The following is a 12,500-nucleotide window of genomic DNA, read 5'->3' as shown; positions in this document are numbered from 1 at the left end:
GTAGAGACGGGGTTTCACCGTGTTAGCCAGGCTGGTCTTGATCTCCTGACCTTGTGATCTGCCTGCCTTGGCCTCCCAAAGTGCTGGGATTACAGGCGTGAGCTACCGCGCCCGGCCTCTGTTGCTCATATTCTTTCCTATTCTAGGTCTCCTCTCCGTACCTCAAAAACTATTATTTCCCTCATTGAATCAATACTTTTGAAATATTATAGAAAGATTAGAGCAATTAGTGATCAGAAACCACCTTGATGCTCAACAGAGGAATATCTATGCAAATCGTATTTTATCAATATGTGAACACAATAATGCCATCAAAATTCATATATATAACAAATGAGCAGTAAGACCAACAAAAAAAATTCACGCATATAAATTTTTTTTTCTTTTTTTGAGATGCAGTCTCACTCTTGCCCAGCCTGGAGTGCACTGGTGCGATCTCGGCTCACTGCAACTTCTACCTCCCAGGTTCAAGAGATTCCACTGTTTCAGTATCCTGAGTAGCTGGGATTACAGGCATGCACCACTACACCTGGCAAATGTTTGTATTTTTAGTAGAGATGGGGTTTCACCATGTTAGGCTGGTTTCGAACTCCTGACCTCAGCTTATCCACCAGCCTTGGCTTCCCAAAGTGCTGGGATTACAGGTGTGAGCCACCACACCCGGCCTATAAATTGATTAAGATATAAATTTATAGTCAAATGATACTGTGGTTATATAAAATCATACAAAAAAGACTGTAAGTGAATTTTGAGAAAAGCAAATGTTACATTTCCTTCCTGTAATATTAAGTACAGCAACAATAATTTAATGGAAATCTTAACTTTGGATAAATATGATTTCAGAATAATTAGAATAGGTAAACTGTCAGATTGCTCACACTTTGTCTATCTCATCCCAAATTGAGAACATTAAGAAAAAAATTAGTCTTTGTCAATGTAGTCCCATGGTTAGTAATTAGTCCCACTTAAGTAGCCTCATTCTTTGTTCCCCCCGCCCCTTGCTATCAGTGTGCAGTCCTCATTCTTGTATTAAAAACACTTTGAAACCAGGTGCAGTATCTCACTCCTGTAATCCCCGCACTTTGGGAGGCTGAGGCGGGAGGACTGCTTGAGCCTCTAAGAGTTAGAAACCAATCTGGGCAATGCAGGGAGACCTCATCTCTATAAAAAAAACAAAAATAGCTGGTCGCGGTGGCTCACACCTCTAATCCCAGCACTTTGGGAGGCCAAGGCCGGTGGATCACGAGGTCAGGAGATCGAGACCATCCTGGCTAACACGGTGAAACCCCATCTCTACTAAAAATACAAAAAATTAGCCAGGTGTGGTGGCGGGTGCCTGTAGTCCTAGTTACTCGAGAGGCTGAGGCAGGAGAATGGTGTGAAGCCGGGAGATGGAGCTTGCAGTGAGCCGAGATTGAGCCACTGCACTCCAGCCTGGGCAACAGAGCAAGACTCTGTCTCAAAAAAATAAAAAATAAAAATTAGTTGGGTGTAGTGGGTTGTGCCTGTAGTCCCAGCTACTCAGGAGGCTGAGGTGGAGGATCACTTGAGTCTGGGAGCTTGAGGCTTCAGTGAACCATGACTGAACCACTGCACTCCAGCCTGGGCAACAGAGCAAGACCCTGTCTCTTAAAAAGTAAATAAATAAAAACACTTTGGTCATACAATCCAGTTTGTCGATTTACAAATCAAATAGTACCAGTATCTGCCAATGCCCTGCCTGGTACAAATACAATTTTTTTTCCAGACAGTTGTTATGCCAAAACAAAAATGCTGAAGGAAATCACATTTGTTTTCAAACTAGCTATTAGTTACTTACCATGGGTATCTGGTTTGATTTTCTCTTCCTTAAGATGCAAGTTGCTCAACTAAATGGAGAATATGGGGGAGGGGTAAAGTGTCAGGAAAAGCACTTAAAAAGATTTGGAATCAACAGAGCCTCCCTAATGAAGCTGGGGATAAAACAGCCATTCTCAAGGTATATTCATTAGGACCAATTCATTGGGTTTTTCTGTTTACTAAATGTCTGATGAGAATAAACAAAATTTCCCATAAATACATCAGTGGAAAAAAAATGCTCCAAATCTGTACCTTCTAGTTAAAATTCTGTGAGAGAATTGTAATTTGAGTTTGCTTAATGCCGTGATTATAAACTTTCTCTCTTTGTAGAATATCATTAGAGTTGTCATTCTCTCATATTTCTTTTGTTTGTGTGGGGGAATCACTCCATTCCAAATCATATTGCAAACAAGAGGAAATTTAAAGAGATTTTGAAAAATGCAGTCATACTTTGGAGAACACTGGGAAGGGAGGACTGTGATGAAAAGCATCTGTAAAGCCGGGTGCGGTGGCTTGCGCCTGTAATCCCACCACTTTGGGAGGCTCAGGCAGGCGGATCACGAGGTCAAGAGATCGAGACCATCCTGGCCGACATGGTGAAACCCCGTCTCTACTAAAACTACAAAAATTAGCTGTGCATGGCGGCGTATGCCTGTAGTCCCAGCTACTTGGGAGGCTGAGGCAGGAGAATCGCTTGAACCCGGGAGGCGGAGGTTGAAGTGAGTCAAGATCACGCCGCTACACCCCAGGCTGGCAACAGAGTGAAACTCCATCTCACAAAAGAAAAGAAAAGAAAAGCATCTGTGGGTAGGAATCAGTCATGCTGCAGGATGTTAGAGCCGTAAGACCACAGTATGCTGATGTGCAGCCTCACATTCAAGTCACCTTTTGCTGGTGTCTGATACTGCAGTTGGGAACAGCCTGGAGCATTGTGGCACACTGTAATTAAAATACTTACTGGGCTGAAGTGGAAATAGAAAGGAAAGAGACATTTCAAAGAATGAATTACTAAGACTTTGATCAAATACTGTATATTAGGGATATCCTAGCAGGTCTTATCTCCCCTATTAGAATGCAAACACCTTCCTGACAGGGACTATTTCGTTTTCTACTGCTCTTTGAGGAGCAGGGCTACCCCACAGGAAATGTGCCCAGAGTAGCCGATATTTTCTTTTTTTTTTTTTTTTTTGAGACAGAGTCTCGCCGTCGCCCAGGCTGGAGTGCAGTGGCGCGATCTCGGCTCACTGCAGGCTCCGCCCCCGGGGGTTCACGCCATTCTCCTGCCTCGGCCTCCCGAGTAGCTGGGACTACAGGCTCCTGCCACCTCGCCCGGCTAATTTTTTGTATTTTTAGTAGAGACGGGGTTTCACTGTGTTAGTCAGGATGGTCTCGATCTCCTGACCTCGTGATCCACCCGCCTCGGACTCCCAAAGTGCTGGGATTACAGGCGTGAGCCACCGCGCCCGGCCAGTAGCCAATATTTCTATTTTTGGTCTTTGGATGTAGTACAGAGCAAAGTAAGTGCTCTAGTCGTAATTTTTTTTTTTTTTTTTTTCGAGATGGAGTCTTGCTCTGTCGCCCAGACTGGAGTGTAGTGGCGCGATCTCGGCCCACTGCAAGCTCTGCCTCCTGGGTTCACGCCACTCTACTGCCTAAGCCTCCGAGTAGCTGGGACTACAGGCGCCCGCCACCACGCCCGGCTAATTTTTTGTATTTTTTTTTTTTTTTTTAGAGACGGGGTTTCACCGTGTTACCCAGGATGGTCTTGATCTCCTGACCTCGTGATCCGCCTGCCTCGGCCTCCCAAACTGCTGGGATAACAGACGTGAGCCTCTGTGCCCGGCCTTTCTAGTCGTACATTTTTATTAAAAACAAAACAAAACTAAACTAAACAAAAAAGACTTTTTTTTTTTTTTTTTTTTTTTTTTGAGACAGAGTCTCGCTCTGTCACCCAGGCTGGAGTGCAGTGGCGTGATCTCAGCTCACTGCAAGCTCCACCTCCTGGGTTCATGCCATTCTCCTGCCTCAGCCTCCCGAGTAGCTGGGACTACAGGCGCCCGCTACCATCCTCAGCTAATTTTTTTGTATTTTTAGTAGAGGCAGGGTTTCATCATGTTAGCCAGGATGTTCTCGATCTCCTGACCTCGTGATCTCCCTGCCTCGGCCTCCCAAAGTGCTGGGATTACAAGCATGAGCCACTGCACCCGGCCAAAAAAGAGTTTTTTAAAGGTCAGAAAGCATCTGTAAGTCTTGGACCCCAGCACAGGGATTAGATAGACGGAAAGTCTGGTGTGAGTAAGTAACCCTTCAAGCTAAAGCCAACTCTAATCATAAAATATCAAGCAGGGCCTAAGACATCATCTGGTAAAAGGAAAATGAAAATCACAACCTAATGGTTCTTTCTTTTTTTTCTGCAGACAGGGTCTCATTCTGTTGCCCAGGCTGGAGTGGTGCAGTGGCATGATCATGGCTCAATGAAGCCTCAACCTCCTAAGGCTCAGGCAATCCTCCTGCCTCAGCCTCCCAAGTAGCTGAGGCTACAGGCGCTCACCACCATACCCGGCTAATTTTTTTTTTTTTTTTGAGGCAGAGTCTTGCTCTGTTGCCAGGATGGAGTGCAGTGGTGCTATCTGAAATCACTGCAACCTCTGCCTCCTGGGTTCAAATGATTCTCCTGCTTCAGCCTCCCAAGTAGCTGAGACTACAGGCGTGCACCACTATGCCCAGCTAATTTTTGTATTTTTAGTAAAGATGGGGTTCCACCACGTTGGCCAGGATGGTCTCAATCTCTTGACCTCATGATCTGCCCACCTTGGCCTCCTAAAGTGCCGGGATTACAGGCGTGAGCCACTGCGCCCGGCCTGCCCGGCTAATCTTTTACTGTAGAGTTGGGATCTTACTGTGTTGCTCAGGCTGGTCTTGAGCTCCTGGGCTCAAGCGATCCTCCTGCCTCAGCCTCCCAAAGTGCTGGGATTATAAGCGTGAACCACCACATTAGGCCGCATTTCTGTTGTCCCTCTAAGTCCAAGAACAGGAGAAAGGGGAAGGAGAGAACAAAAAAAATGTTTTAATTGGTGGTTTGTTGAGAATGGAGGAGCCCCATTTCTCCTTTTTTTTTTCTTTTTGAGATGGAGTCTCGCCCTGTCGCCCAGGCTGGAATGCAGTGGTGCGATCTTGGCTCACTGCAACCTCCGCCTCCTGGGTTCAAGCAATTCTCCTGCCCCAGCCTCCCAAGTAGCTGGGATTACAGGCGTGTGCCACTACGGCCAGCTAATTTTTGTATTTTTAGTAGAGACGGGGTTTCCCTATGTTAGTCAGGCTGGTCTTGAACTCTTGACCTCGTGATCCCCCCGCCTCGGCCTCCCAAAGTGCTGGGATTACAGGCGTGAGCCACCGCATCCAGGCAGGAGCCCCATTTATTTTCTTTCTTTCTTTTTTTTTTTTTTTTTTTTTGAGATGGAGTCTCGCTCTGTCGCCCAGGCTGAAGTGCAGCAGCGTGATCTTGGCTCACTGCAAGCTCCGCCTCCCAGGTTCACGCCATTCTCCTGCCTCGGCCTCCAGAGTAGCTGGGACTACAGGCGCCTGCCACCACGCCCGACTAACTTTTTATATTTTTAGTAGAGACGGGCTTTCACCTTGTTAGCCAGGATGGTCTCGATCTCCTGACCTCGTTATCTGCCCGCCTCGGCCTCCCAAAGTGCTGGGATTACAGGCGTGAGCCACCATGCCCAGCCTCCCATTTCTATTCATGGAAATGGACAAGAAGTTTCTGGTGTCTTTCTGCTTTGGTATTGGGAAAGAGGAAGAAGAAAGGGAACACATTAAAGAGATTAGAAAAAAGGAAATTAACAAAAAGGAAACCATTCAACTGGAGAAAGCCGACTGAAAAACCAAAAAAAGAAATCATTATAAGGCAGTAAAACTAATGGGGGAGGGCAGTGGGGGACAGCATTAGGAAAAAGAGCTAATGCATGTGGGACTTAATACTTAGGTGATGGGTTGATAGGTGCAGCAAACCACCATGGTACATGTTCACCTATGTAACAAACCTGCACATCCTGCACTTGTACCCTAGAATTTAAAAACAAAAACAACAACAGCTGGACACAGTGGCTCACGCCTGTGAGACTGAGGTGGGCAGATCACTTGAGGCCAGAAGTTCAAGACCAGCCTGGCTGACATGGCGAAACACCATATCTACTAAAAATACAAAAACTAGCCAGGTGTGGTGGCATGCGCCTATAATCCCAGCTTCTCAGGAGGCTAAGGCAGGATCGCTTGAACCCGGGAGGAGGAGGTTGCAGTGAGCTGAGATCGTGCCACTGCACTCCAGCCTGGGCAACAAGAGCGAAACTCCATCTCTAAATAAATAAATAAAGCACTCCCCACATCCTACCAATTAACCTAGTTTAGTACTCAGGGCTGTTAAAAAGAGAAAGAGAGGCTGGGTGCCGTGGTTCATGTGGGTAATCTCAGCACTTAGGGAGCTGAGGTGGGTGGATTGCTTGAGCTCAGGAGTTTGAGACCAGCCTGGGCAACATGGCGAAACTCCATCTCTACAAAAATACAAAAATTACCCAGGCATGATGGCACATGTCTGTGGTCCCAGCTACTCGGGTGGCTGAGGTGGGAGAATTGCTGGAGCCTGGGAAGTCAAGGCTGAAGTGAGCCAAGATGCCACTGCACTCCAGCCTGGATCACAGCAAGATCCTGTCTCAAAAAAAAAATTTTTTTTTTTTAAATTGCAAGGCCGGGCGCGATGGCTGACGCTTGTAATCCCAGCACTTTGGGAGGCCGAGGCGGGCAGATCATGAGGTCAGGAGATCGAGACCATCCTGCCGAACATGGTGAAACCCCGTCTCTACTAAAAATACAAAAAAATTAGCCGGGCACGGTGGTGGGCGCCTGTAGTCCCAGCTACTCGGGAGGCTGAGGCAGGAGAATGGCATGAACCCGGGAGGCAGAGCTTGCAGTGAGCCGAGATTGCGCCACTGCACTCCAGCCTGGGCGACAGAGTGAGACTCCGTCTCAAAAAAATAAAAAATAAAAAATAAAAAAAGAGCAAGTTTACAGGGCTAAAGTTAACAGTACTCATTCCTGTGGTGATAATTACTACCTAAAATAAATGACAGACCTGAAGTTTAAATGAGTTAATGAGGTATAAATGAGATAGCAATAGCCATTACCATAAAGTTTTGTTTGTTTGTTTTTTTTTGAGATGGAGTTTTGCTCTTGTTGCCCAGGCTGGAGTGCAATGGCACGATCTCAGCTCACTGCAATCTCCACCTCCCAAGTTTAAGCAATTCTGCCTCCCAAGTAGCTGGGATTACAGGCATGTGCCATCACGCCCGGCTAATTTATTTTACTTTATTTTTTTGAGACGGAGTCTCGCTCAGTTGCCCAGGCTGTAGTGTAGTGGCGTGATCTTGGCTCACTGCAACCTCTGTCCCCCGGGTTCAAGTAATTCTCCTGCCGCAGCCTCCCAGTAGCTGGGATTACAGGTGCCCACCACCACACCTGGCCAATTTTTTTGACTTTTTAGTGGAAATGGGGTTTCACAGTGTTGGCCAGGCTGGTCTTGAACCCCTGACCTCAAATGATTCACCCACCTTGGCCTCCCAAAGTGGTGGGATTACAGGCATGAGCCACTGCGCCCGGCCAATTTTGTATTTTTAGTAGAGATGGGGTTTCACCATGTTGATCAGGCTGGTCTTGAACTCCTGACCTCAGGTGATCTGGCCACCTCGGCCTCCCAAAGTGCTGGGATTACAGGTATAAGCCACCATACCCGGCCCATAAATTTTTTTAATATTCAACGATAAAAGGATCACACAACAACAAAGATCATTCTTTTGTTTTTATATTTTTATTTATTCATTTATTTGAGAACGAGTCTCACTCTGTCGCCCAGGCTCGAGTGCATTGGTATGATCATGGCTCATGCAACCTCAACCTACCGGGATCAAGGATCCTCCTGCCTCACCCTTACAAGCAGATGGGACTATAGGTGCTTGCCACCACGCTGGGCCAACATTCTTTTGTTGATACATTGTTCAACTCAAAGTTAACGGGGTAAAATGAAATGTGTAGGAAAAGGTGGTAGCAACATTGTAAATAAAAGTAATAGATGTTGTTTTGATTACAATGCATCAGAATTCTGAAGAGGTTCCTGTAGAATCTAGAAGCTACTCACAGCCTTTACTTGGCTGTAAGGATCTCAAAGCCTCCAACACAAAAGCAGCACTAAAGTTTGCATTACCCACCTTAGTGTCAGTGACCTGAATGCTGAAACTTATGTTGAAAGCAGTTAGTTCAGATACCTGTGCTCTATTTATTTGAATCAAAAGGAAAAAACAATTTTTCTTGCAACTTGATTGGAAACCATTTTGAAATCCAGAAAACTAATGAAAAGGCAAGACAAACAAAAACTCCCACCATTTCCAAATTGCCCAAAGCCCTACTTTTATAATATTCAGAATTTTCAGTGCCTTTAATAGTTTTTAACATGTCAAAATAATTGAGAACTACTCAGTTATACTTCATTTTATTCCAAGGCTACTTGAGAAAGGATTCTTGAAACGTAAGGAAGATTTAATGGTAAATTAACTATCCTGAACAGGGATTGTCTCTGGCAAAATTGTGAGGCAGGGATATTTAAAAAGTCCTTCTTGGTCGGGCGTGGTGGCTCACGCCTGTAATCCCAGCACTTTGGGGGGCCGAGGCGGGCAGATCACGAGGTCAGGAGATCGAGACCATCCTGGCTAACACGGTGAAACCCCGTCTCCACCGAAAATACAAAAAATTAGCCGGGTGTGGTGGCGGGCGCCTGTAGTCCCAGCTACTCCAGAGGCTGAGGCAGGAGAATGGCGTGAACCCGGGAGGCGGAGCTTACGGTGAGCGGAGATCGCACCACTGTACTCCAGCCTGGGTAAAAGAGCGAGGCTCCAGCCGGGCGCGGTGGCTCACGCTTGTAATCCCAGCACTTTGGAAGGCCGAGGCGGGCGGATCATGAGGTCATGAGATCGAGACCACGGTGAAACCCCGTCTCTACTAAAAATACAAAAAATTAGCCGGGCGCGGTGGCGCGCGCCTGTAGTCCCAGCTACTCGGAGAGGCTGAGGCAGGAGAATGGCGTGAACCTGGGAAGCGGAGCTTGCAGTGAGCCGAGATCGCGCCACTGCACTCCAGCCTGGGTGACAGAGCAAGATTCCGTCTCAAAAAAAAAAAAAAAAAAAAAAGCGAGGCTCCGTCTCAGAAAAAAAAAGAAAAAATCCTTCTCATAAGTTTTTCAATCCCTTTGCCCTCTAAATTGAAAAAGAGAGCCAGGTGCAGTGGCTCATGCCTATAATCCCAGCACTTTGGGAGGCTGAAGTGGGAGGCTCTCTTGAGGCCAGGAGTTTGAGACAAGCCTGGGCAACATAGTGAGACTCCACCTCTGCAAAGATTAAAAATAAAAATATTGACAGGGCATGGTGGCTTGTGCCTTTAATCCCAGCACTTCTGGAGGTCGAGGAGGGAGGATCCTTTGAACTCATGGAGTTTGAGACAAGCCTGGGCAACATAGTGAGACCCCATCCCCTAAAAAATAAATAAATAGGCTGGGCATGGTGGCTCATTCCTGTAAGCCCAGAGCTTTGGGAGGCCAAGGCAGGCTGATCACTTGAGGTCAGGAGTTCAAGACCAGCCTGACCAACATGGTAAAACCCGTCTCTACTAAAAAAAAACCCAAAAAATTAGCTAGGCGTGGTGGCGCATGCCTGTAATCCCAGCTGCTCAGGAGGCTGAGATGGGAGAATCACTTGAACCCGGGAAGCAGAGGTTGCAGTGAGCCGAGATCGCACCATTGCACTCCAGCCTGGGCAACAGAGCGAGACTCTGTCTTAAAAATAAATAAAAAAATAGACCGGGTGTGGTGGCTCACGCCTGTAATCCCAGCACTTTGGGAGGCCAAGGCAGGTGGATCACCTGAAGGCCAGGAGTTCGAGACCAGACTGGCCAACATGGTGAAACCCTGTCTCTACTAAAAATATAAAAACTAGCTGGGCATGGTGGTGGGTGCCTGTAATCCCAGTTACTCGGGAGGCTGAGGCAGGAGAATTACCTGAACCCAGGAGACAGAGGTTGCAGTGAGCCGACATGGTGCCACTGCACTCCAGCCTTGGCAACAGAGTAAGACTCCATCTCAAAAAAAAATAAATAAAAATAAATACATAAATAAAATAAATAATAAATTTAAATGAATTTTAAAATAAAATAAATAAAAATATTAGCTGGGCGTGGTGGTATGTGCCTATAGTCCCAGCTACCAGGGAGGCTGAGGTGGGAGGATTGCTTGAGCCCAGGAGTTCCAGGTTACAATGTGCTATGATCTTGCCACTGCATTCCAGCCTGGGTGACAGTGAGACCCCATCTCTATTAAAAAAAATACACACATATACACACACACACACATATATACATACACGCGCACACACACACACACATATACATATGGCCAGATGTGGTGGCTCACGCCTGTAATCCTAGTACTTTGGGAGGCCGAGATGGGTGGATTGCCTAAGCTCAGGAGTTCGAGACCACTGTGGGCAACATGATGAAACCCTATCTCTACTGAAATATGAAAAATTAGCTGGGCATGGTGGCATGTGCTTGTAGTCCCACCTACTTAGGAAGCTGAGGCATGAGAATCGCTTGAACCCAGGAGGCAGAGGTTGCAGTGAGCCGAGATGGTGCCACTGCACTCCAGCCTGGGAGACAGTGAGAGACTCTTGTCTCCAAAAAATAAAAAATAATAGACATATTATTTCATAGACAATATTAATCTTAAAGATAATGATGCAGCTGCTTTGGAAAACATCCTGGCACTTTCTTAAAAGTTAAACACAGAATTACTATATAATCCAGCAGTCCCACTTCTAGATATATACCCGAGTATTGAAACTATGTGTCCACACAAAAACTTGTACATTAATCAATCAAAAGAAATATTACTCATAGTAGCTAAAAAGTAGAAATAATCCAAATGTCCAGAAATTGGTAAGTGGATAAATAAAATGTGGTATATCCACACAACGGAATATTATTTGGCAACAATAAGGAATAAAGTACTGATACATGCTACAACTAATGAACCTTAGTTCATTATACTAAATAAAAGAAGCCAGTCACAAAGGATCACATACCGTATGTTTCCATTTATATGAAATGTTTAAAAGAGGCAAATCTAAAGAGACAGAAAGTAGATTAGTGATTGCCTAGAGCTGGGGAGTTTGTGGGGAAACAGGGAGTGACTGCTAATGTGTACAGAGTTTCCTTTTGGGGTGATGAAAATGTTCTAAAATTGACTGTGATATAAGCTACACACTTCTGAATACACCAACCATCAGTGAACTGTACACTTTAATCTCACCGTAATGTCGTAATAATAGGGTCTCAAGATTCTGTTTCATAAAATGCAGGAATTTGTTGTTGTAAGTTTAACAAAATGGCTAGTTTGGGCCTGCTAAAAACAGCAAGAGTTAATCATTTTATACCTGAGTTTTCATTATCACTGGATTCATTATTATGAGTTTCTGTTCTATCTGAAAGATAACTCTATGATGCAAACTCAAGCCAAAAAGAAAATGTCAAAGCTACCTACTCCTAACAAACCCTCTTAGGCACATTAATAGGTTAAAACAATGACAATTTAACCTGACCTGAATGGCCGGGTGCGGTGGCTCATGCCTGTAATCCCAGCGCTTTGGGAGGCCAAGGCAGGTGATTGCTTGAGCTCAGGAATTTGAGACTGCCCTGAGCAACATGGTGAAACCCTATGTCTACAAAACATACAAAAATTTGCCAGGTGTGGTGGTGCACACCTGTAGTCCAAGCTACTTGCGGGGCTGAGGTGGGAGGACTTCATGAGCCTGGGAGGTCAAGGGTGCAGTGAGCCATATACATACCACTGCATTCCAGCCTGGGTGACAAAGTAAGACCCTATTTCAAAAAAAAAAACAAACAAAAAAAAACAAACAACAACAACAAAAAACTGACCTAACAAGAAGTTAGTTAAAATAGTCAAAACTCTCGGAACTAAAAAATAAAAAAAACAGGCCAGGTGCGGTGGGTCACGCCCGTAATCCCAGCACTCTGGCAGGCCGAGGCGGGTGGATCATAAGGTCAGGAGATCAAGACCATCCTAGCTAACACGGTGAAACCTCGTCTCTACCAAAAAAATACAAAAAAATTAGCCGGGCATGGTGGTGGGTGCCTGTAGTCCCAGCTACTCGGGAGGCTGAGGCAGGAGAATGGCGTGAATCCAGGAGGCGGAGCTTGCAGTGAGCCGAGATTGCGCCACTGCACTCCAGCCTGGGCGACAGAGTGAGACTCCGTCTCAAAAAATAAATACATAAAAATTTAAAAAATAATAATTCAAAAAACAACCTCTCAGAACTACTTGAAATACATATTTATCTCTACGTTGACTAATGATGTGGTTTTTTTCTAAGTGTATATTGTGCCTTGAGATATTGGCTAATAAAAATATGAAGCCAGCACACAGAAGCACAGGAAAGCATTATTTCATTTTTATCTCAGCCTTTATTACTTTTGTATTTGCTTTACAATGTACATAATATATTTAATAAAACAGTAAAGTATGCAATTTCTAAACAGATATG

General features: G+C 45.4%; 1 protein-coding gene across 10 annotated transcripts in view; it reads right to left on the bottom strand.

The window, feature by feature from the left end:
- Positions 1-12,500, bottom strand: part of DDX19B (DEAD-box helicase 19B) — a 43,576-nt gene that overhangs the window by 20,782 nt on the left and 10,294 nt on the right. For 4 of the 10 annotated variants that reach the window (XM_055297821.2, XM_055297824.2, XM_055297820.2 and 1 more), the window contains exon 2: positions 1,820-1,868. The exons of 4 other annotated variants lie outside the window; for them this stretch is intronic. In XM_055297821.2, the coding sequence (XP_055153796.1) occupies positions 1,820-1,868 (49 nt within the window). Of the gene's footprint in view, positions 1-1,819; positions 1,869-11,021; positions 11,063-12,500 lie in introns of all 10 variants that reach the window. 2 more of the 10 variants (XM_063611654.1, XM_063611656.1) reach the window with 1 other exon arrangement.

This window comes from Symphalangus syndactylus, chromosome 11 (genome assembly GCF_028878055.3).
Source record: "Symphalangus syndactylus isolate Jambi chromosome 11, NHGRI_mSymSyn1-v2.1_pri, whole genome shotgun sequence".
In the NCBI taxonomy this organism is placed as follows: Eukaryota; Metazoa; Chordata; class Mammalia; order Primates; family Hylobatidae; genus Symphalangus; species Symphalangus syndactylus.
Note: the sequence above shows the minus strand (reverse complement) of the source record. Positions and strands in the feature narration are given on the sequence as shown.